The sequence below is a fragment of the Erythrolamprus reginae genome, chromosome 2, assembly GCF_031021105.1.
Source record: "Erythrolamprus reginae isolate rEryReg1 chromosome 2, rEryReg1.hap1, whole genome shotgun sequence".
In the NCBI taxonomy this organism is placed as follows: Eukaryota; Metazoa; Chordata; class Lepidosauria; order Squamata; family Dipsadidae; genus Erythrolamprus; species Erythrolamprus reginae.
The window spans coordinates 78,925,479-78,950,255 of record NC_091951.1 but is presented as its reverse complement, the minus strand read 5'-3'; the positions used below and the strand labels follow the sequence as shown (position 1 = coordinate 78,950,255).

Genomic DNA, 24,777 nt, shown 5'->3' with positions numbered 1-24,777 from the left:
AAGATCAGAGGGCAGACCACAAAGACTGCCAACTAGACCAAATTGCCGGTCTCACCAAGCACCAGACAACCTTGACTAGCCTGGAATGATAAGGCTCTGACAGTGACATGGCCAAAGAAACCTGCCCATTTCTTGAGAATAACAACCTCAGCATCAAACTCAGGTCAGAATGGGCTTCAGTCAACTGACGGGATCAGAAGCAATGAAGCAGGCAGAGATCTCTAATAAACCCTCTTCTTGTTTCTTAGTTCCGGAGCATAATGTGATCATGGCTACTGTGAAGAAGCACTCGAACATCAAAATATTTACAGAGAAGCTGCTGCTGCTTCTGAATCGTGGAGGTGAGGTCTCTTGATGTTGAATTACTTATCCAGTTTGAGTCAGAACTAATGGGAGAGTGGATCTAGGAAACTATAGGCAGAGAAAGATTGGTAAACAGCCTTTCAATTCCAGGAGGCTTCTGCTTTTTAAAAGGTCTGGGTTAGGAAAACGTGTCTAGCATCTGCATTCAAGGCACTGGCCTGCTGGAATTCTGGCTTGGTTACCATTCAAATGGCATGCTATTAAATGGCTTCCTAAATTGTTTGTCTGTATAGAGTTCAACCCAGCAACACTGGGATCATGGTTCCTAATACAGTGATACCTTGTCTTACAAACTTAATTGGTTCCGGGACGAGGTTCTTAAGGTGAAAAGTTTGTAAGACGAAACAATGTTTCCCATAGGAATCAATGGAAAAACGATTAATGCGTGCAAGGCCAAAATTCACCCCTTTTGCCAGCTGAAGCGCCCATTTTTGCGCTGCTGGGATTCCCCTGAGGCTCACCTCCATGGGAAACCCCACCTCCGGACTTCTGTGCTTTTGCTATGCTGCAGGGGAATCCCAGCATCGCAAAAACGAGCACTTCGCTGGCAACGGAAGTCCGGAGGTGGGGTTTCCCAACGAAGGGAGCATCAGTGAAATTGCAGCATCGTAAAAACACCGAAGTCCTCGAAACCCCACCCCCAGACCTCTGTGTTTTTGTGATGCTGCGATTTCATTGAGGCTCCCCTTGCTGGGAAACCCCACCTCCGGACTTCCATTGCCAGCGAAGCGCTCGTTTTTGCAATGCTGGGATTCCCCTGCAGCATCACAAAAACACGGAAGTCCAGAGGTGGAGTTTCCCATGGAGAGGAGCCTCAGGCGAATCCCAGCAGCACAAAAACGGACGCTTCGCTGGCAACGGAAGTCTGGAGGTGAGGCATCCCAGTGGTGGCGGTGGGTTTGTAAGGTGAAAATAGTTTGTAAGAAGAGGTAAAAAAATCTTAAACCCCGGGTTTGTATCTCGAAAAGTTTGTATGACGAGGCGTTTGTAAGACGAGGTATCACTGTATAACCAAAAAGAGGATGATCTTGTCTTCATTAACGTCCACCCCTAATTGTTGTGAAAATCACCTGCATTCTGCTTTGTTCCTTCATAGGTTTTGTCAGGGACATTTGGTCATTGACTTTCAATGAAGATAATGCTCCACCCCTAGAGAAACCTTCCAGTCCAGGATATAAGCAACATGATAGCTTAATTTATTTCCCTACATATGTGTTGTGTATCACAAGAAAGCAACATCTGGCTTCTTAGGGTATCCCCCCCCCCTCACCGCTAGCCACCAAAAAAATCCTCTCCTTCCATCTTTGAATTAATTTAGCCACGGATTACTTTTTTCCAGCAGTGAGCCCTGTGTTAAATCTCCTGAATCTACAGAGCCTATAGAAAAGCACTTCATTTAAAATCTGGAAAGCCTTATTTCTAGACAGCCTAATACCATTGTATCCATGCTTTCCTCACAAAGCTTTGTGCAGTTTAATGCCTTTAGGAGCAGAAAAGCTATATTTGTTTGTGTGTGAAGAGATAAGTGTGTGTTCATTTTTGAAACAAAGGAAAAAAATTAAATCAAATTATTTTGTTTGAAGATTAATAGGTTCTTTTATTCCTGGTTTAAGGGTTTTTTTCCATATGAAAATAGTGTTCTTTTCATATTGCCAGCCAAGAGCTGGTTTTAGTTTTATATTACTCAACAGAGCTTTAACTTATCCCATTGCCAAAATGTCCATTCTTTGAAGAAGTCACTGAATATTGAGTAGCAAATTAAAAATTTCTATAGAAGCCTCTTTAGAGATATGTTCTGCTTCCCCAGTAGAAACAAATTTGTGTTTTTTAACATCATGGAATATATATACTGGTTTCATATTTCTTCATATAGAAAGAAAAAAACCCCTATTTTTGAAAAACAATTATTGGTCAAATAAAATGTTATAGCTTTTCATATATTAAAACATGCAATGGTTTACTGCAGTGAAGGGCTGGGTGACCACTTTTTGCCCATTTACACATTTAGTAGCCTACTTGCACCAATATTGTTCAATAAAAAAGAGAATTTTGACATTAGATTTCAATGGCCCGAATTACATCAACCAGTACTGTGAATTCCCATCATTTTAGGCAGGAAAAAGAAAGATATCACAGTTCTAAAATAGGTTCTGTGAAATATCCAAGCACCCTAACTGATGTTGAAAACTCAGGGCATCTTCAGTTTATACTTCAAATAGAAAAGGAACCTGAGGAAAAAAGTGTTTCAGAAGTCTGAATTGAAGGACAGGTTTGAGGGGAAACTCAGGGCTCTGGCTGTAGAAAATTATATATCAGAGAGAGAGATTAATGAATATAGTCTTATTAAGAGGAAAAGCAAAGATTGACAGCCTATAAATACATTGTATGACTATAAATTTGAATTAAGGGATCCTATGACCTGTTTAAAATTATTTAAAAGAAATTATTTCAAGGTGTATAGTTTAGAATCAGGGTTGATTACTGGTGAATGTTATTTCAAGGTGTATAGTTTAGAATCAGGGTTGATTACTGGTGAATCCCTGGCCAAAGCCTTGGCAAGATTTCAAAGTTGATTTGCCATTGCCATCTTCTTAGGGCTGAGAGAGTGTGACTGGTCCAAGATCACACAGCTGACTTTATGCCCATCATGGGTCTATAACTCACAGTCTCCCAGTTTTCTAGCCTGATGCCTTAAGCACTACACCAAACTGGCTCTTCAATTCTTTGCCTAAGTGTATAGAAAGCAATCGTGCTGTTCTGTACCTTCTCCACATTTCACCAAAGTGAAATGTTACCAAAGACCTATATAAAGAAACAGGGAAGAAAGCCAAATAATTTTCAAATCAAGAAGGATTTTGGTAGTGTTAAGAAGCCAGTTCCTTTAGAGAGAATTTTAAATTAATTGTATTATGGTTTAATTTGGAAGAAAAAGAAAATGCAAATTATAAAGGTACCTTGTGAGCCGCCCTGAGTCTTCATAGAAGAGCGGCATACAAATCTAATTAATAATAACAATAATAATAATCATCATCATCATCTCCATGTCTGCAAGGGAACACAAAAGCCTATGAAAACAAAATCAGGAAAAACGAAAACTCTGTGCTTGCCTGTAACTCTTGTATTCTCACTGCACTTGTATACTGCATGTGCTAGAAAGAATGGGAAGCAAAGGCAGGTTTCACAGCCCAAAGTTTGACTCTCCAACCACATAAATGATAGTTTATTTATTTTATTTATTAAATATGTATTACATTTATTTATTGTTCACATCGTAGCTTAATACAAGCAGCAAAGACAACACCAAATACATTTTCTCGGGCTGCTCCAAAACTTAGCCCTACAAACAACAAAATCCTCCCATTTCATCCCAGCATCTGGCTATCAGTAAAGACTCTAGAAATTGTCAAAGATCTTAAGGAGATTCTGATTGAAAAAGGAGATGTTGCAGAAGAAGAAACTTGAGTAAACGTAACTTCTTCCACCAGAATATTTTAATATCCAAAGAGTTTCATGAGCCGAAATATTTTCTCTTTCAGGCAATTAACCTGGATAATTAAAAAGCACACAAAATTTTATGCTTTATTGATACATCTGCTGTCATTGTAGCTGGAGTCAGTTCACTCTATCTAATGTTTCCTCTCTGGGATAATTTTCTTTAATAAAGGAATGTAAGCTGTGGCTTGGAAGTATTCGATCTTCCTGCGTTGCTCATTCATGCACACACTTCCTTCCCAAACCCTGGCTGGATTGGTCTGAACAAAAGCTACCGTAATGCCTGCACCGTGTTATAGGGAGTAAATGACTGCCTCTTACCCAAATGAGAAATGGCCTTGCACGACAGAATATCCCACTTTCTGTCTTTTTCACCAGATGATCCTGTGTGCATCTTTAAACACCAGCCCCAGCCTCCCCATTCTGTGTTGAAATTTCTTCAAGACATCTTTGCTTCCAATGACACTGCAAGCATCTTTTACCACACAGACATGATGGTAATGATTGACATAATTGTGCGACAGATTTCGGATCTCTCCCCTGGAGAAAAGGTAAAGCCTACAAGAGGAAACGTAGCCCTAGATTTTTCTCCCCAAGAGCAAAAACATTACGAGATGAATATTTGGGGCATGTGTGAACTAGAATGGTAGAAGGAGTGCTTCTCTTTCTCTTCTCTGGTCTTATTGCTATAGAAGCATGGTGGTGACCCTATGGCATTTGTGCCACAGGTAGCATACGGAGCTATATCTGTGGGCACACGAGCCATTGCCCTAGCTCACCTCCAGTGCTCATAACCCGTTGGCCAACTGGTTTTAGGCTGGCCCCTCCCAGGAGTCTCCACACAACCTGTTTTGGATGACACATAAGTACAGGGCTCGCACAGAGGCTCTGGGAGGACATTTTCGGCCTTCAAAGGGCCTCCAGGAGACCAGGGGGAGCATTTTTGCCCTCCCCAGACTTCAAGAAAGCCTCTGGAGCCTGGGGAAGGCAAAAAAATGGGCCTACCGGGCCCACTGGAAGTCAGGAAATGGGCCATTTCTAGCCTCCAGTTGTGTTCTGGGTGGGCGGGGAGGCCATTTTCGCCTTTCCCAGGCTGGGGAGGGTGAAAATTGGCCCACTGGAAGTCTGGAAAGGGCTGTTTTCAGTATCCAGAGGCTTCAGGACAGTCTGCTAGGCTCAAAACGAGGCGCAGGGGGTTGCACACACCTATGAGAGAGTGGAGCAGCATGTGGGGATCTTGCGCACATGCACTGGGGACATTGAATTATGGGTGTGGGCACGCACTATTGTGCACACATGCTTTCAGCACCCAAGGAAAAAAAGGTTCGCCATCATTGCTATAGAATGAAGAAAGGAATCAATGTTCTGCCTTATCACTAAACAACAACTCCAGCTGCCCTAGTCAACACAATCAGTGATGAAGGGGAGGGGGGTAGAATTGTGGGTTAGGAACATCTGGAGAGCCAGAGGCTCTTCTAAAGTATGTACAGTAGTCTCATATCTACAGAGTTGAATAGATTAATAAGATCTCATTTAGATTTAAATTAAATTAGATGTCTATGGTTGGTAATAGTCAAGCTACAAATTGCATTAATTATGTGCCTAATTACCTAAAGTGACATGCACAGGATTCTGATTCAAATTAAGACCACTTTGCACATGGAGAGGAAGTTTAAAATTGCTTGCTTCCGTTCTTGAACTTTTCCCGGGCAGCCGAGATAGAGGAATTAAAAAGAACAAGGAGAGAAGACTCTCCCTTCAGTGCCAATAGAAGATTTTCCTTTTCTCAATGGAGGCATTGTTGGCATACAAGTCGTAACATTTCTTGCTGAATTTATAAGGAAACTGTTCTTCCTTATTTTCTTCCCTTTTCAAAATACTGTATTATTTAAAGAAAATGCAAATTCATGTAATAAAGCAACTTTAAGGGCCTTTAACCAATGCTTATACATTGTACTCTGTTCTCACTTCAGAGTAAAAATCAAGGGCGGTTGCAATGACATGTTATTACATGAAATTACGTGAAATAGCCAGTAACATTTTTTAAAATTTGTATCATGGAATTGCTGCCTGCAAACAATTTTACTCTAAGGTGATACTTTCTGGGTATCAGAGATACCTTTTCTAGTAGTAATGGCCTGTAGAAGCACATTATGTTAATGCTATAGATTCTGCATTGCCTCCAAAAGCCAATTCAAGATGTCACCACTGAAATATGAAGTCATAACGGATTTGAAGATTTAAAGTGGATTAAAGCTCAGCATTTGAAATCACCTAAATTTTTCATAGCACATGCAAAACAAATCTTGAATGGGTTCAGAACTCTTTCAAGACAATTCTAATGGCTTCTGAGGGAATTCCTGCACTTCACAAGGATTAACTTTTTCCAAAGTACAATGGTACTTCTACTTACGAACTTAATTCATTCCGTGACCAGATTCTTAAGTAGAAAAGTTTGTAAGAAGAAGCAATTTTCCCATAGGAATCAATGTAAAAGCAAATAATGTGTGCAATTGGGGAAACCACAGGGAGGGTGGAGGCCCTGTTTCCTCCTAGGAGATTCCTAGACAGGCCCCACAGAGGCTTCTCTCCTCCTTTTCCGGCCCTATTTCCTCCCAGGAGATTCTAGAGAGGCCCCACAGAGGCTTCTCTCCGCCTTTTCCGGCCCTGTTTCCTCCTAGGAGATTCCTAAAGAGGCCCTACAGAGGCTTCTCCCTGCCTTTTCCAGCCCTGTTTCCTCCCAGGAGATTCCTAAAGAGGCCCCATGGAGGCTTCTCCCTGCCTTTTCCGGTTACAGTTTCGGAGGCTCGGGGTTGTAAGTGGAAAATGGTTCTTGAGAAGGGGCAAAAAAGTCTTGAACACCCGGTTCTTATCTTGAAAAGTTCGTAAGTAGAGGCATTTGTAGGTAGAGGTGCCACTGCATTTCCAGAAGGCTGCCCCCACCTTGATTTCTCCTCTTTCTCATTTTTCCCCCCACTGTCTTCTGCTCTTACAGCTGCGGATGGAGTACCTGTCTCTGATGCACGCCATCATGCGCACTACCCCATACCTACAACATAAACACCGTATAACTGACCTGCAGGGGACCTTGCAACGCATCATGGCGGAAGCAGAGGACAGTCAGCAGTGCCAGATGGACAAAATGATAATCCAAGAGATTTATAAAGAGTTTCCAGAGATAGCGCCCGGAGCCAGCTAATTGATCAAAGGGAAAGAAATAGCGTGGAATAAAAAAATACCTCTTGTGGCTATGTCTTTCCCATCCTTCCCATTAGAGCTCCTGCCTTATTAGACCTGCAGGTGAGCCCCGGAGTTTCAAGGGAGTATTGAAAGGCCCAACAAAGGAAGTTTCCGCATAGATGCCCACCAGTGTGAAGTGCATTTTTTTAAAAAATAGCCTTTCTGGGTCTGCGGCTGGGGCTGGGGGTGACCTTACAGATTAGAGGGGGATTTGGCTTTTTAGCGCCATCGGCATGATTTGACTGAAGGCAGGAGAATATTATTATTAGTATCTCCTTGGTGATCTTTGCACTAAAAAAATTAAAAGGACAAGGGTGATCTAAATAACTTTATGCTGTCCTTAGGATCGCAAAGCAAGAAGCCTCCGTCATAATTATCTGTCTCTCCGCACATTTGTTGTCTTGCCGCTAGCTACGAAATGGAGCAGGCCAATAATCTGAGCGACATGCTTTGGTAATTTTGTGTCCGCAACATCTAGTGCAAAGTTGCTACAGTGCTAGTGAGGAAGAATCGACTTGCTTCTCCTAACAAAGCCCAGTGAGTTTTCTGATCCATGTATACCTATGTGGGCTCAACATGCCGAGCGCTATCCGTGACTCTGATCGGAGAAAGCGCCCGCTTGTCTTAAATGCTTAATGCAGTAGTGTTTACGTTTCAGTCTCTTGCACGCCAAACAAGGACGAGAATACTGATTGTCCAGGCACTGCAGCAAGAGATCCTCCAAACAGCCTGCTACTTAGACTCACCGTTAAGGCGTACCCGCTTTGAAAATCATTGCTTCTTTCCTGGTATGTGCTAGTATTTTTGCCTCTGGCATTGCACGTATGAGCACTGTGTGTCTGTAAGTGGAAACGCACAGTGCGCGATCTGCCTGCGGGGTGTCTTTTGCCTTGCCTAGCAATTGGTTCTGCCTAGCTTTACCGTTTTTTATGTTCAAAAAGCTACCTGAGCCTGATGCGTGCTACTGCTGCTCCTTAATATGCACAAGTTGGGAGAAGTCCTCTTTATCTAATTCCTCCAGATCTTCTGCAGAGTGGAGTTGCCCCCTTTCCTACTGAGAGCCTTTGATGGACTGAGGCTGTAATATCTCAATAAACATGCATGCTGCCATAGCTCTTCGCAGTGGGTAAATAAGAGCTTTACAACCGTTGCTGTAGCAGTAGCCTGAATTTAAACTGGAAACATTTGGATAACCTCTATGAATCTAATTGGATGCAGAAATAATTGGAAACAGTTCCTTAGGCTAGAGCATCTATTTGACAACAATGTCCATCTAGGGAGCTTCTGCCATCTTCTGTCTTTCAAGTAGAGAATCAATACATGTGCCATCCAAAATAAACAAACAGCCTATATATATATATATGTATATCCCTTGTGAATGTTGAAAGGGACTTGTATTTTCATAGAATCAAATTCCTTGTGAATGTTGACAGGGAATTGTATTTTCATAGAATCAAATAAATGTAGTCCATAGAGAAAAAACATTTTCTCCTTCTTGTCTCATTCGAGAGTGTTTCTGTGTTGCAGAGTCTTGTGGGTTTGCATTATAAATGGCTACATTCCACTACAGTACTGCCCTCTGGCCAGCCTAATGCATCACCATTGTGGATTTAGGCTTTTATTGGACCTTTCAGGTAGCAAGAAGAAAACAGAAGTGCTCCTTATTTAGATGCATGCCATCCCCTTAGCCTCCCTTCCATGTCCATCCTATTTAAAAGTATGTTAGGCCATATAGTTTTATTAAGCCTCCTGAAACCACAGAATGGGAATTCATGGTGTTCCTTTTTTAAACAGCAATGTGGGATGGCAAAATTTAGGAGCAGCCAGCCTTGTAACAAGTGTCACACAAGCACTGTTTATTTGGGGGGTCAGCTCTCTTTGTGAACTGAGACTGAAGCTTTATTTCATCTTAGGAAAAGAAAAACTCTGTGTTAATTCCCCTCTTTGTTCTCTTCTCCCCATCCCTAGCAATGTTTGTACAAGGAGGAGCAAAATAGTGAAGGGCCAGTTTGTCATTCAGTTAGAATTCTTGTTCAAGAATAACAATATGAAGATTCATTCAGCATAGCCTGGGCAAAAATGGGAATCCAGACAATCCAACCTGATTAGAAAACTGAATGCAAAAACTCATGGAAATGTTGTGGGGTTTTTTTTTAAAAAAAAACATTGCATATCCAGGCAAAAATGTGATGTGTTTTGAACTTGTACTTCAAAACATATTATCAGTGCAGAAGGTGAAATAGATTTGCCCCATGTTGTGTGGCTATGTAATTGGCGATAGCAAAGCAATAATTTTTGAGTCTGGAAGATAAGGCTGATTTCCATGTGGTTTTCCATCTTTCTAAATTTACTCTTGAAAACACCGATCAGTTTGGCAAGTATAAAATGTGTGAATGCAGCAAGAAAACCACCCACTCTTCGAAATGGATGAGTTCTATTCCATGTGTCATATATAGCTAAAGCTTATTTATTTATATAATGGATTTCTTGTGCCATCCAGCACAAACTGATTTTGGATAGTGTATAATAATCAACTCAGAAAAGATGTGGGTTTGTGTGTCATTGAGTCAGTTGTTGACTCCTGGCAACAGTCCTTGCAATTTCATAGCAATATTTTTGTAAGTGGTTTACCATTGCTTGCTTCCTTGAGCTGAAAGAGAGTAACTGACCTAAAGCCACCCAGATGGCTTTGTGCAATTTCCTAGTGTCTATCCTAATGCCTTCTTAAGTGGTTGTTCAAGTGAACAAGTGAGCAAATTTGTTCACTTTTACATTTTTAGGACAGTATAATACCAATACTGTATGACTAGCATAATGTATCTTGAATACTGTTTTGTTCCAGTCCAAATAATTCCTCATTTCCTTTACACAGATTCGATTTGTGCAAGGAAGAAGTGGCAATGAATCAAACTAATGACCTATCCAGTGTTTTGCCTGGCAGAAATTATAATATCTAATAATAATAACAGAGTTGGAAGGGACCTTGGAGGTCTTCTAGTCCAACCCCCTGCTTGGGCAGGAGACTCTACACTGGTTATCCAACATCTTCTTTAAAACTTCCAGTGTTGGAGGGGGGCATTTGCCCAGGTTCGCCTGGTGCACCAGTTGCGGCCCTATTTGGACCGGGGGTCACTGCTCACAGTCACTCATGCCCTCATCACCTTGAGACTCAACTACTGTAATGCTCTCTACATGGGGCTACCTTTGAAAAGTGTTCGGAAACTTCAGATCATGCAGAATGCAGCTGCGAGAGCAATCATGGGCTTTCCCCAAAATGCCCATGTAACACCAACACTCCGCTGTCTGCATTGGTTGCCGATCAGTTTCCGGTCACAATTCAAAGTGTTAGTCATCACCTATAAAGGCCTTCATGGCACCGGGCCAGGTTATCTACGAGACCGCCTTCTGCCGCACGAATCCCAGCGACCGGTTAGGTCCCACAGAGTGGGCCTTCTCTGGGTCCCGTCAACAAAACAATGTCGTTTGGCGGGCCCCAGGGGAAGAGCCTTCTCTGTGGCGGCCCCGGCCCTCTGGAACCAACTCCCCCCAGAGATTAGAATTGCCTCCACCCTCCTCACCTTTCGTAAGCTCCTTAAAACTCACCTCTGCTGTCAGGCATGGGAGAACTGAGATATTCTTTCCCCCTAGGCCTTTACAATTTATGCATGGTATGTTTGTTTGTATGTATGTTTGGTTTCACAAATAAGGTTTTTTTTAATTGTTTTAGTATTAGTTTTAGTATTGGATTTACATGATGTTTTATATTATTGTTGTTGGCCGCCCCGAGTCTACGGAGAGGGGCGGCATACAAATACAATAAATAAATAAATAAATTCACAATTTTTGGAAGCAAGCTTTTCCACTGATCAATTGTTCTGTCAGGAATTTTCTCTTTAGTTCTAAGTTGCTTCTCTCCTTGTTTAGTTTCCACCCATTGCTTCTTGTTCTTCCCCAGGTGCTTGGAGAATAGCTTCCCTCCCTCTTCTTTGTGGCAACCCCTGAGATATTAGAACACTGCTATCAAATCTCCCCTGGTTCTTCTTTTCATTAAACTAGCCATGCCCAGTTCCTGCAGCCATTCCTCTTCATATGTTTTAGCCTCTAAGTCCCCTAATCATTTTTGTTGCTCTTCTCTAGAACCTTGTGGAGCTGCTTAGATCTGCAAGAGGTAACTGTGCTAATGAAGTACCCCATTCCTTGCCTTTCTTCCCAAACTTATTTAGACAGACGGCAATCAATCTCAACATGCTGAAATAAAGTTATCAGTACCCCTGTTGCCTTTGAATTTTGGTTGCTCAAAATATAGTACAGTATTTCAATCCTTTGCCTTCCAGGCCAATTATTCCAAGGCTCTTGTGCCAATTCTTCCCTTTAAGAAATTGGTTCACAATATCAACAGCTACTACTGCTACCATGCTACTATGATGGTCTCTGGTGGGAGTTAGATGGGGGCAGTGCATCCATCCTTGGTCTATTTGACTTCTCACCGGCTTTTGATACTGTCAACCATGGTATTTTTCTGGAACAGCTTCCACTTCAGAGCACAGTCTTGTCCCAGTTTAGTTCCTTCCTCCAAGGTTGTTTCCAGTGGTTGTTGATCAAAAGCAAAAGACTCACAGGATCAGCGTTTCCTCTACTCCTGCATGAAGCCGCTGGTTGAGATCATCCATCATCCTGGAGTGAGACATATCATTTGTACAAGGACAACACTCAGTTGTACATCTCTATCCATGGTGAGTTAAGTGATACTACAGTCGCCCTTTCTCTGTGCCTGAAGGCTGTTCAGGTATGGATGGGGCACAAAGGCTAAAACTGAACCTAGCAATGTCAGAGGGTCTTTGGCTCATCAGGAATTACCATCTTCAGTCTTGGATGGGTTTGCACTGCTTCAGGCAGATGTGGTGCATAATCTGGGTGTTCTTCCTGGACTCCAACTCTTGTTCAAGGAGCTTGTGGCATTCATGGCCAAGAGGGCTTTTGCCATGGTAGTTAGCACATTCCTTCTCACCCACACTGTGGCTACATGGGGCTGTCTTTGAAGAGTATCCAGATGGCTAAAATGTTGTGTTCAAATGCAGTGACTCGCAAAGTATTGCCAAAGCCCAAATTTGTACATGCGTTGCCTCTTGCAGGCACTGCACTGATTGCCTTTCTGCTTCTGGGTGCAATTCAAGCTGCTGGTTATCATATTTAAAGCCCTGCATGTCTTGGAGCTGGATTATTTGAAGGACAGCCTTTCCCCAGCTGCATCTGCCCGGCCCATCAGAGTACAGTGGTATCTCTACCTAAGAATGCCTCTACCTATGAACTTTTCTAGATAAGAACCAGGTGTTCGAGATTTTTTTTGCCTCTTCTCAAGAACCATTTTCCACTTACAAACCTGAGCCTCTGCAACTGTAACTGGTAAAGGCAGGGAGAAGCCTCCAGAGGGCCTCTCTAGGAATCTCCTGGGAGGAAACAGGGCCAGATAAGGCGGGGAGAAGCCTCTGTGGGGCCACTAGGAATCTCCTGGGAGGAAACAGGGCCAGATAAGGCGGGGAGAAGTCTCTGTGGGGCCACTAGGAATCTCCTGGGAGGAAACAGGGCTGGAAAAGGTGGGGAGAAGCCTCCGTGGGGCCTCTCTAGGAATCTTCTGGGAGGAAAGAGGGGTGGATAAGGCAGGGAGAAGCCTCCGTGGGGTCTGGCCAATCCGGTCTGAACTGACAGAAACCTACTACTGCTCAGAATGCTATGTTTCAGGGCAGCCTTGGCTAAAACTGACATGGGGCAACTGAAATGGGGCTTTGCACCACACTGCTGGGTCAGGCCTGCTGTCTTTGGCGCCACTGATGCGCCCTCCGAGGCCATTGCAAGCACGCATGCACCCGTCAGCATGAAATTTGGCTTCTGCGCATGCACAGCAAGTGAAATCTTGTTTGAAGACACTTGTGCGAGTGAGATTTCAGAGATTTTTGGTGTTATTTTTGCTTCCACGCAGAAGCAAAAAAATCAGTGAAAATTGCTGAAATCTCGCTCGTGTGAGAATCTTCACACAAGATTTCAGTTGCTGTGCATGTGCAGAAGCCAAATCTCACATGTGGCACAGCTGCGCATGCCTCCCGAAAATCACTGCCGGAACGTAGCACCTTACCATTCCGGTAGCAGGCCATCCCTGGTCAGGCTGCATTTTTGCACTGCAAAGGGCTTTGTGCTGCAACTTGGTTGCCCAGAGCCATGGTGTTTCCAATGTTTTTAACATAGTGTGTTTACATTTCCAACTTTGTAGCGGCTTATCTTTTTTAAAAGGCGAAAGACTTATACGATCTGAGGAGAAACCAGCAGCTTATCTTTTTAATGTAATATATCAAATCTGATTTTTTTAAAATAAAAACACTTGTTTTCAAGAACTATTTCTGCTAGAAGATCTTCTACTATAGATCCACCTTCCCTTTGTACAATGTTTCTGGGCCAGCTGAGGCTTCTAAAAGGGCATCCATCGATTTGTGCTGTGGTTTAGGAGCTACTTCTCCTGGAGATTCGCACTGTGCCCACCCTACTTGCCTTCCGAAAGAGTCTAAAAACACATCTTTGCCATCAGGCTTGGGGACATTAGACCTTCCCCTGTCCAACAAATGTCGTTAGCGTGATTATTGTGTGAATGTGAATGAATGTTTTAACATTAGAATTTTAAGAATCCTTTTTTAGCATATTAATTGGACAAACTATTGTTATGTATTTTGGTATAAGTTGTGAGCCACCCCAAGTCCATGAAGAGGGGCGGCATACAAGTCCAATTAAATAGATAGATAGATTAGATAGATAGATGGATGGATGGATGGATGGATGGATGGATGGATGGATGGATGGATGGATGGATGATGGATGATGGATGATGGATAGACGGACAGATAAATAAATATTTATAGCATTGAGCTGGGGTGCACCAAATACCTTGTGAGCTATAAAGCCCTTCATGGCATCGGACCAGAATATTTCCGAGACCGCCTTCTGCCGCACGAATCCCAGCAATCAGTTAGGTCCCACAGAGTTGGCCTTCTTCGTGTCCCATTGATGAAACAATGTCGTCTGGTGGGACCCAGGGGAAGAGCCTTCTCTGTGGTGGCCCCAACCCTCTGGAATCAACTTCCCCCGGAGATTAGGACTGCCCCCACCCTCCTTGCCTTTCGCAAACTCCTTAAAACCCACCTCTGTCGTCAGGCATGGGGGAAATTGATTTCCCCTGGACCGTTTTTGTTTTTTGCATGGTTTGTGTGAGATGTATGATTGATTTTTATATCAAGGGCTTTAAATTCTTTTAAATATTGGATTTGTACTGTTTTTATTGTTCTGAGCCACCCCGAGTCTTCAGAGAGAGGCAGCATACAAATCTAATAAATAACAATAATAACAATAATAACAATAATAGTAATAATAATAATAATAATAATAATAATAATAATAATAATATGGCAAGCAGCCACAGAGCTCCCCCACTTCCCAAGTGTGAAACTACTTGCCCTCCCACAAGTCATGGTCCTGGGTGGCCAAAAGGGCAGAGGTGGGGGAGGAAAAATAGGAAGTTGCAAAGAATTGAAGGGGGGTAGTTCCTTACCTTGGAGGAATTGAAGCTCAGGGCTTGGGAGGAAACAAGTAGAGAGTGGCCTGGATAGAGCTACATCAGTGATGGCAAACCTTTTTCAGTTTGCATGTCAGAAGGGTGCGTCTGGGTGTGCTAGCATGTGTGCAAGTGCCCACACCCCTTCCCTCCCCATACATGTGCACCCTCTTGTTCTGCCCCTGCGCATGTGCACAATCACCCCACATCCCTGCGCATGCACACAGCCCACACTGAAGCCTGGAATGGTGAAAAACAGCCAAACTGGCAGTGAAGGGCTGCAGAAACATTTACTTATTGTGTGGGTGGGGCTTGATGGTCATGTGACCAGCTAGGAGTGGTTTGCCAGCCATGTGACCAGGTGGGAGTGGTGTGACAATCATGTGACCAGGAGGTGTCTTAAGGATCATGTGTCTGGGTGGGAGTGGCTTACCGACCAAGATAAATTTTTAAATAGGTGCTTGGACTCTTTTTCAGTTGATTAAGTCACGTTATTTGAATAGCCACAAAAGGGATAAATGATAGACAGCACAGTAATATTTTATGGTTTTATGGTTTTGTACTGAACCCACAAGGTTCAGTATGATAACAGATTAGGCAAGTAGCTCAATTTAATTGCTATAAAATTGCTCCTGGGGGGAGAAACATTGACCCCCTCAGAGAGGGTTCGCAACTTGGGCGTCCTCCTCGATCCACAGCTCACATTAGAGAAACATCTTTCAGCTGTGGCGAGGGGGGCGTTTGCCCAGGTTCGCCTGGTGCATCAGTTGCGACCCTATTTGGACCGGGAGTCACTGCTCACAGTCACTCATGCCCTTATCACCTCGAGGCTCGACTACTGTAACGCTCTCTACATGGGGCTACCTTTGAAAAGTGTTCGGAAACTTCAGATCGTGCAGAATGCAGCTGCGAGAGCAATCATGGGCTTTCCCAAATATGCCCATGTTACACCAACACTCCGCAGTCTGCATTGGTTGCCGATCAGTTTCCGGTCAGAATTCAAAGTGTTGGTTATGACCTATAAAGCCCTTCATGGCACCGGACCAGATTATCTCAGGAACCGCCTTCTGCCGCACGAATCCCAGCGGCCAGTTAGGTCCCACAGAGTGGGTCTTCTCCGGGTCCCGTCAACGAAACAATGCCACTTGGCGGGACCCAGGAGAAGAGCCTTCTCTGTGGCGGCCCCGGCCCTCTGGAACCAACTCCCCCCAGAGATTAGAATTGCCCCTACCCTCCTTGCCTTTCGTAAGCTACTCAAAACCCACCTCTGCCGCCAGGCATGGGGGAATTAAGACCTCTTCTCCCCCTAGGCTGATACAACTGTATGTATGGTATGTTTGTACGTATGTTGGTTTTATACATTAGGGGGTTTTAAGTTAGTTTTTAGTATTGGATTTTTACTGTATATTGTTTATGACTGTTGTTAGCCGCCCCGAGTTTTCGGAGAGGGGCGGCATATAAATCCAATAAATGAAATGAAATGAAATGAAATGATTAAAATGCTTCAAGCGTTTATGGGTAAAAACATACTATTTAATTATTTCCTATTTTAAAAGTAACTAGGGATCATGCTAAAGTACTAGAGAAGGAAGGACAATTTAAAAAGACTATTAAGTATTCAATAAATAGTGCATAAACTTACTACCTCCACTGAGTCTGTTCGCAGCAGCCCATTACTGCAAACTGGAAGTTCGGAAAAACAGACTTCCAGTTTGCCCATTGTGGTGTTTTTTGCACTCCGGGGCTTCAGGGAGGTGAAACAGCCTTTCCCAAGGCCGAAAATTAGCTGGCCAGTGTGCCTATGTGTGCTGGAGCTGACATTACGGCAACATCTTGCCCTCCGATATGGCTCCGCATGACACCTGTGGCACGCATGCCAGAAGTTCGTCATCATGAGGCTAGGTCCTTGGGTAACAACTGTATCACTTAATGACGGGAATTCTGATCTCAATTGCTGAAATACCATCACCTGTGGTCCTGGTTCCAGTGTAAATCATTGGTTTGTATTTTCCCTCCCCAAATTGTATAGTGGCCTTTAAAAAAAAAAAAAAGCAATTATCAGAATCCAAATTGCTTCTGAGGTAGAATTAGTAACTAAACGCTGCATTTTCTCCGTTACATTTGTAAAACCTCTTCGTTGCTGAACTGTGCTCAGATTCATTAATATTCTTTCATGAAGGGGCTTTGATTTCTACGAAGATACATGACAGAATTTTAAATAATTGTTCCTAACGTATTTACATTTTCATCTTTTCTAGCAACTTATCTTTTTAGTGTACTATATCAAATCTGATTTTTTTTAAAGGCCCTTGTTTTCAAGAACTAGTATTTCTGCTAGAAGATCTTCTCCTATATATCCATCTACCCTCTGAGTCTGAAAATCGTTAAACTAATTAATAGACCATAAGATACAATCAGCCTCTGGAAGGAAAAAAAAAAGTTGGTCACAATCCCTTGGTTCTTCTTCTTTTCCCCCCCTTCCCCTCACTGAAATTGCTGCCTATTTTGGAGGTAGTGGGGTGTTTTTGCTGAGACTCACCCATCACCCAGCATTTCAGACAAAGGCAAAGCTTGCCTGTTATTAGGAAAAGGCGAGTGCTGAATGTAAAAAGATGGGAATAGAAGGGGCAATCAGAGCTATCGCTATTATCCCAGCTGGCAGTTCCAAATGTCCTGCCTGCCTTTTAGAAAGGAAAGCAAGAAGCAACCACGAACTTAGACTCCCATCCACTTACAAGCCTCACACCAGCTTGGTTACTTTCCTCTAAAATGCCTTTGTTTCACACTGCCACAACGACAAAATGCTTTCTTTTGTAATACCTTCCCGTTCCTACACAGTTAGCTTTCCTCCATGTTTCTCACCTCATAGCTTTTCCTAGATTTTCTAACAATATTCTCTCTCCCTTGGCTCTACATATTAGCCAATTGTCCTGTTGTGGACTATTTTACTTTGTTTTTTTTTTATTATTAAGGACTTTGACAGCATACTGTCTTCTGATACCTAATACTGAATCTTAATAAGGCTCCTGTTTTTCTTAACCCTATTATAGAAAGATACTAGCTTTAAGTCGTGAGAACATTGTCATTCACTTCAGCTACTGAAAAATATCACTGTATCCTTTCCAACCCCCAAATCAAGAATTGGAAACATTTGTGCAATTTCACTCTTCCAGAACAGAATACAATAGAATAGAATAGAATAGAATAGAATAGAATAGAATAGAATAGGAATGGAATGGAGTAGAGTAGGGTAGGGTAGAGTAGAGTATAATAGAATAGAATAGGAATGGAATGGAGTAGGATAGGGTAGGGTAGAGTAGAATAGAATAGAATAGGAATAGAATGGAGTAGGGTAGGGTAGGGTATGGTAGGGTAGAATAGAATAGAATAGGAATGGAATGGAATGGAGTAGGATAGGGTAGAATAGAATAGGAATAGAATAGAATGGAATGGAGTGGAATGGAATAGAATTCTTTATTGGCCAAGTGTGATTGGGCACACAAGGAATTTCTCTTGGTGCATATGCTCCGAGTCCAAGACAAAGAGGATAGTTGGAAGATACTGTTGTAATATACAGTATGTGTTTTATTTTCCCTGGAGAGGATAAATAAAAATCAAAATCAAGGCTCTGCATTCATATAAGCCAAACCATGCATGGCAAGGACCCCAAGAGTTTGTATTAACATTCCTCTTCTTCAGTTAATCTAGTTTTGGATTTATCACAGAAGAACTTTTATAGCCGCGTTTCTTCACGTGGAAATATTCTGAATGCTCCTGGGTGTAGAGGTGAAAGCCTAAGGGCCAATGTATCCTTTTAAAAAAAGAAGTACTGTATTCTCCCAAGACTCGGCTGCTAAACTTCCACTTCACGACAAGTGGAAGAAGAGAGATTGCACAGTTTCTGCCCAGCCCCAGCTCCTGATGGCAATAAACATCAGCTTCAAGGTAGCAGATATGATGTATAGACTCTGAGCTGCTGGAAGTAAACACTCCTGCTTCTTTCTAGGACATATCCATCTTAATCCTAAAATAGAATTAACCTGCAACAACAATAGTGGAAAGTTATTGATCTGTCCAGAACTTGGGGGGAGGTGGAGGGAAATACAGAGAAGAAGAAGTAAATTGGAATAGGCCAGTAGAGAGTATTGCCAAACATGTTGGTTTCAATTAAAAAAAAAAGTTTTACCCACGCTTGTCCCTAAGGATGCAACACAACCAAACACATAATCATTTTCCATCCCTCTTCCTGTATGTATACTGTATTCATAATCTATGAGTTTCTGTATCTGGTCCCAACAGCTTAAAGGCTTGTAGAAGCCATGCATTTGCCTTTCAAAACTACAGCCAGGAGACGGGTTTATAGAAAATATCCCCAAATCCATAGTTTTATAGAATCTATACACCTTTCAAACAGAGTAGATCTGCGATTTCTCCCTAGTCTCTCAGCCAACATGCCCTGACACTGCAGGGACCCCAATGCAGAGATGGACATTGATCTGAATCCAAGTGGAGAGTTTTCTTGAGGGTCATATGAATGTAAGGGAAACGTAAAGATTTTGCACTAGCGCCCCATTCAACTTCAGTGAGGCTGAATACAGCTGTAACCTCCCCCTTAGAATAGAAATTTGGACCCAGTGTGCTAACCCGAGTGTTTTACCTTGACGAAATGCTGTCTGTTTACATGAACAGCAAGGCCCCCTTTCCCATTTTCACTGGGTAATGTTGAAGTGGTCAAGGATATAGATCAGCCCCCCCCCCAGCTTTTGGGGCATCGGGGACCATTTCCATGGAGAGAGTTTTTTCTGTGGACCAGAGGGAGCATGGTTTCATGTGCTGCCTGCATCCTGTGAATGGGGCTTTGCTTGTTTGTGCAGACCGGTTTCTGACCTACTATGGGCCCCTGCCAGTCCACTGACCAAAGGTTGGGACCTCAGGTAGAGATGAACGAGATTTTTTTGCTTCTTCTTTAAGAACCATTTTCTACTTAAGAACCTGAGCCCAAAAAAATTTCCCAGGAAATGTGAAAACGGCACGAAGGCCTGGCCAGTTTCCTGCCATTCCCCTTGAGTTTCTCTCTCTGGCACAGTGTGTGGGAGGCAGCCTCGCGCCAGGTGTATGGGAGGCGCGTGCTCCTCCTCGCCGCCTCAGAGTCCCTCTTTTTTTTTTAAGCCTTTTTGCATTTTTTTAAATTCACCTCACCTCACCTTCTTCCTTCAGCAGCAACTCTCCTCCTCCTCTTCTTCTTCCTCCTCCTCCTCCCACCCAAATTCCGAGCTTTTATTTCTTTCCTAATGGGTTTGCACGCATTATTTGCTTTTACATTGATTCCTATGAGAAAAATTGCTTCTGCTTAAGAACTTTTCTTCTTAAGAAGCTGGTCACAAAACAAATTAAGTTCTTAAGTAGAGGTACCACTGTATTACATTAATTCAATTATTGCTATTTTTGTTTGTTTGGGCCCATCACATCTAAGTAAGCAGGTGATTTACAATAGCAACATTTTGTCATTGATAAGACTAGTGAGGGTACTGATTGGGATGGGGAAGCTGTAAACTTCTGCTATTGGATTACAATCTGCATGTTTTTGTAAGTGCCCAATATTTCTCACTGTTGCGTGCATGGACTAAAAGTAATGAAAGTTGAAGTTCTGGAAAGTCACATCCTCTCACCCCTCTTGTCCACTCCACAAACCCATCACAGATGATTTTGATCTTCATTTCCTACATTCATCAATTATGATTATGATTTACTAGATTTGTATACCGCCCTTCTCCAAAGACTCAGGGTGGCTCACAGGATACAATGTAAACAATACAGCAACAAGTCTAATCAATTAAAATTACAAACTAAAAACCCAATACAGTAAAATCAATCAGCCAATTCATTCACAACCACACTTTTCATTTATTAAAGGGGGGGCTTGATCTAATTGCCCCATGCCTGGTGACATAAATGAGTCTTAAGATTCTTGCTAAAGGCAAAGAGGGTGGGGGCAGTGCAAATCTCTGGAGGGAGCTGATTCCAGAGGGCCGGGGCCAGCACAGAGAAGGCTCTTCCCCAAGGCCCCGCCAGATGACATTGTCTGACCGACAGGACCCGAAGAAGGCCAACTCTGTGGGACCTAACTAGTCGCTGGGATTCATGCCGCAGAAGGCAGTCTCCTTGTCTTTCGTAAATTACTCAAGACTCACTTATACCACCAGGCATGGGGGAGTTGAGATACCTTTCCCCCAGGCTTTTTAATACTTTGTTTATGTTTGGTATGAATGTGCTGTTTGGTTTTTTAAAATAATGATAGGGTTTTATATGTTTTTTAATATTAGATTTCTTCCACTACTATATTGTTTTTATTACTGTTGTGAGCCGCCCCAAGTCTTCGGAGAGGGGTGGCATACAAATCTAATAAATAATAATAATAATAATAATAATAATAATAATAATAATAATAATAATAATATATGAGCACCAGTCTGCCTTCTCTTTTTAGCAGCAGCCTATGGTATTATTTCCGAATTCCCATTTCAGGTTTTTCTTAGATAATTCTTCCCAACTCCTAATTATCTATTCTGTCCTGCTTTTCTGATCATCACTTAGCAGTAAGGTCTGTTCTTTGTCTGTCGTCAGGTAATTGCTTCACTTCTGCGAGCAGCTAGCCGTAAGCAAGGCACAAGGCACTGCAAGCTAAATAAACTCTAGTTAACATTTTTTTTATTATCAGCTGCTGAGGTTGGGGGGTAATTTTTGGACGTCTTTAACCTTATTTCCATTCAGTCAGACTGTGCCAAAACTTATTTCCATCACATTCTACTTGGGAAGTTGCTTCTGCGGATTAGTGTTTTTTTTTCTCTCCTCTTGTTTGAAATAATGAAAGCAGCTCCTGTCCCTCATTTGAAAAGTTCCAGTAGACTTCTGCTCTCCTGAATGACCTGCTGTTTAAACAGGTGCTAAACTTTGTGTGGCGTTAATTGGCTGGCCTTTGGCAGAACAATCTCTATCGGGGTCCTATAATTGGATTTTTGTTAAGTTGGCAAGATCACCCCATTATTCAAACATGGAAATCTAAATGCAAAGTAATAGTGACAACTAGGATTAAATAGGCTCGAGACCTGTTAAATATTATCTCACTTGAGCAAATAATTAGATTTTACTGCCACTGCGGCAAAGTTGAAAGCTTGCCTGATTTTGTAGGATTCACATGCCACTCAGAAAAAAGACTTGTTTTCTCCCACGTCTGTGACCATGATAGAGAATTAACTTGCAAGCCTTTTTTTACATGATTGGGTGTCTGCAATAATAGCCAGCCTTAAAGTGAACAATCCCGGTTTTTCAGACAATGAGCATCTGAGAGTAGCCCTTCCACAGTCGTAATGGGGACAATAAACCTTTGCTTGGAATTCTCTTATAAGCTCAGCTTCTATTAAATCATTGTAGCAGCATCTGATTAGCCAGCTGAGCACTGGCTCATGCCATCCACATGCCATAACCAGGGGTGGTCACAGGGCTGTACCACTGGAAGCCATCATTGGGACTGGCAATGGGATATTAACCCTCTCGTGCACAGCAGAATCCAATTTCATCAGCTGCCTTAGCCAGGGAGAGGCAGGAATGCGGAGCTTATGAAAAGATCTAGGAATCAGCGGCTAAGACTTAGCTCGTCTGAACTCTCGTCTGGTTTTCTGTTATTCAGCTGCAGGTGTAATGTTTCTCATTCTGGTGCCCTTTAAATAGTTGTAGCTTCCATCATCGTCAACAGGAAAAAGGAACAGATTTGTAATTTAGCACATCCAAAGGGGCCAAACAGGAAAGGAAAATGTTGGCTAGTTTTGTTCAAACGACGGAGACTTCATAGCCAGAAGGAAGAAATCACCTTTTGCTCTACAGTTTGACGTTCTTCTAAGCCTTAGATTCCTTACTGTATATAAGATGGTGATTCTGTGACCATCTACACCAGCTTCCATTGAATAATGATGTTCGACCATCATGTTCGAAGAGGACCTTGATATCTAATGGGTTGTGGGCAGTGAAGGGCTACCAAAAATTTTATTATCATACTGTGGGCGTGGCTTATGCAGGACACCCTGCATTTTCTTTTAATATCTTTCCGTGCAAATTGGGTGCTCTGGGGTGGAGCTTCATTTTTGCTACCCCACTGTATTGCCCCCCCTCGTCCAGGCAGTAACCACCCCCCCCCCCCCCGTTGTGGATGGTACGCAATTTGTCTGTAGGTGGTTGGTAAGGCCTATACAGGGATGAAATGTTCTGCCACGTGTTGGGCACACCTGTGTCCATTGACTACAGACTTGGAGGAGTTCAGTGTTTGAAACCTATAGGCAAATACAGTATGTTTAAAATATACAGTAGTCCCTCGCTATACCGCGCTTCACCTACTGCGGCTTCACTTCATCGCGGGTTTTCAAAAAATATTAATGAGAAAAATCATTCGCGAATCTTCGCTGGTTCGCGGGTTTCTGAGGAAGTCGATCGGCAGATTTAAACAGCCCGCGGAACTCGATCGACAGGTTTTTTTTTAAAAATATATCTAAAATTTTGTAAGAGTGTGGGAAGGGTTTATAAACACTTAAAACAATGAAAACTTACCAAATAATTACAATATAAATACTTAAATAAGTACTATCAGTCGATAAATCCCCCATCACGGATTTCACCTATCGCGGCCGGGTCTGGAACGTAACACCAGCGATAGGTGAGGGACTACTGTACAGTGAATTATTTAAGGAAAACTAGTGTGGCCTGGTGTTTAAGGCACTGGACTAGAAACTAGGAAAGTGTAAGTTTTAGTCCCTCCTTAGACATGAAAGCTGATTGGGTGACTTTGGGCCAATTAATTTTTCTCTCTCTCAGCCCACAACATTCACCAACAAGCTGGTCAATCAATTCCTACTTCAACCAATGGATCAACACTCTGAACACCTATTCCTAATATATTTTGAAATAGTCTAATTGAATGATTGAAAATTTGTTCTGCTAAGCCAGAAGTGAAAAAGTCTCTTGACTTCTATGATCACTTTTTTCCTCTTAATTAAATTGATTAAAATTCCAAGTTATGTAATTCTGCAATTCAACTGCAGGTTGTAGGCATTTAAAGCACTACTATACATTGTTTCTATCCATTGGTTTTGTCATTCCCCACACCACCAGGAATGTTTTTGAAGAGGTATCTTCAAAACCTGTTTTATGTTCAGTAGATATTTGAGGATTCCTGAGTAAGTCCCACTGTGACCTGCCCTTAAATTTGAAGTACCCAACTATCTTCAAACAGAATCCCCACTGGTAATTTTAAAATGCTGCACAGGTCCCATAAAACCAGAATCACTGTTCAGAAGTGAAACATTTCATAAACGAAAGAGATTTCCCAAACACTTGATTCATTTAACAATGGCTCAGGAAATATAGTGTCTTTCATTCAATTGATTTTTTTTTCAATGCTTTTTTTGGTTGTAGTTTTATTGCTGGCGCCTAGCAAATGAGGTGTTAGCGCTGTTGCAAAAGAGCAGTGAAATTCGGTGTTAGGAAAAAGAATGAAAGAAAAGAGGCGTGTTCATACTGCAATTTGTCTGACAGGCCTTTTCCAAGAAATATCTGATGTCACTGAATCCTGAGCTCAGAATAATACATAAATTAGCCCCCTTGTACAGGAGTCAGCAGATGTGGTGATTAACCAAGTTCAGCTCCAGCTCAGAGCAAGGGGACAAGATGGGTGAAAATAAATGAAACTGGTTCTGCTGACCTTGAGGGAGTTGGCAATTCTTCCCGAACAAGCTCCTGTATTTTTAAAGTTGAAATTTAATTCTTGTAAAAAGCAAATATTGCTCCTTGACAATTAAAAGGAAGAAGACTCTTCATAATGCCATGAAAGAACCTTGGTTCGTGTGGCAACTGATAAGATATAGGTATGATTCCAGCTTTTATTTATTTGTTTGTCTCTTTATTAAACTTGCATGTCACCCATCTCCCCTAGATCTTCAAATTAAAAAAATTAAAACAACATTTTCTAACCAATGCATGCATTTATGGCTGAATTTTGTATGCCTAACAAAAACGCACATGAGAATGAGAGCAATGCTATC

At 42.3% G+C, this 24,777-nt stretch overlaps 1 protein-coding gene across 2 annotated transcripts in view; it reads left to right on the top strand.

Annotated features, from left to right (window-relative positions):
- NCKIPSD (NCK interacting protein with SH3 domain) overlaps positions 1 to 8,577 on the top strand; it is a 129,336-nt gene extending 120,759 nt beyond the window's left edge. The window contains exons 11-13 of one of the 2 annotated variants that reach the window (XM_070738413.1): positions 249 to 341; positions 4,234 to 4,406; positions 6,851 to 8,577. In XM_070738413.1, coding sequence (XP_070594514.1) covers positions 249 to 341; positions 4,234 to 4,406; positions 6,851 to 7,054 — 470 coding nt within the window. In that variant the 3' untranslated portion in view covers positions 7,055 to 8,577. Of the gene's footprint in view, positions 1 to 248; positions 342 to 1,459; positions 1,949 to 4,233; positions 4,407 to 6,850 lie in introns of those variants that run through there. The other variant, XM_070738415.1, reaches the window with a different exon arrangement.
- The last annotated feature ends 16,200 nt before the right edge of the window (positions 8,578 to 24,777 follow it).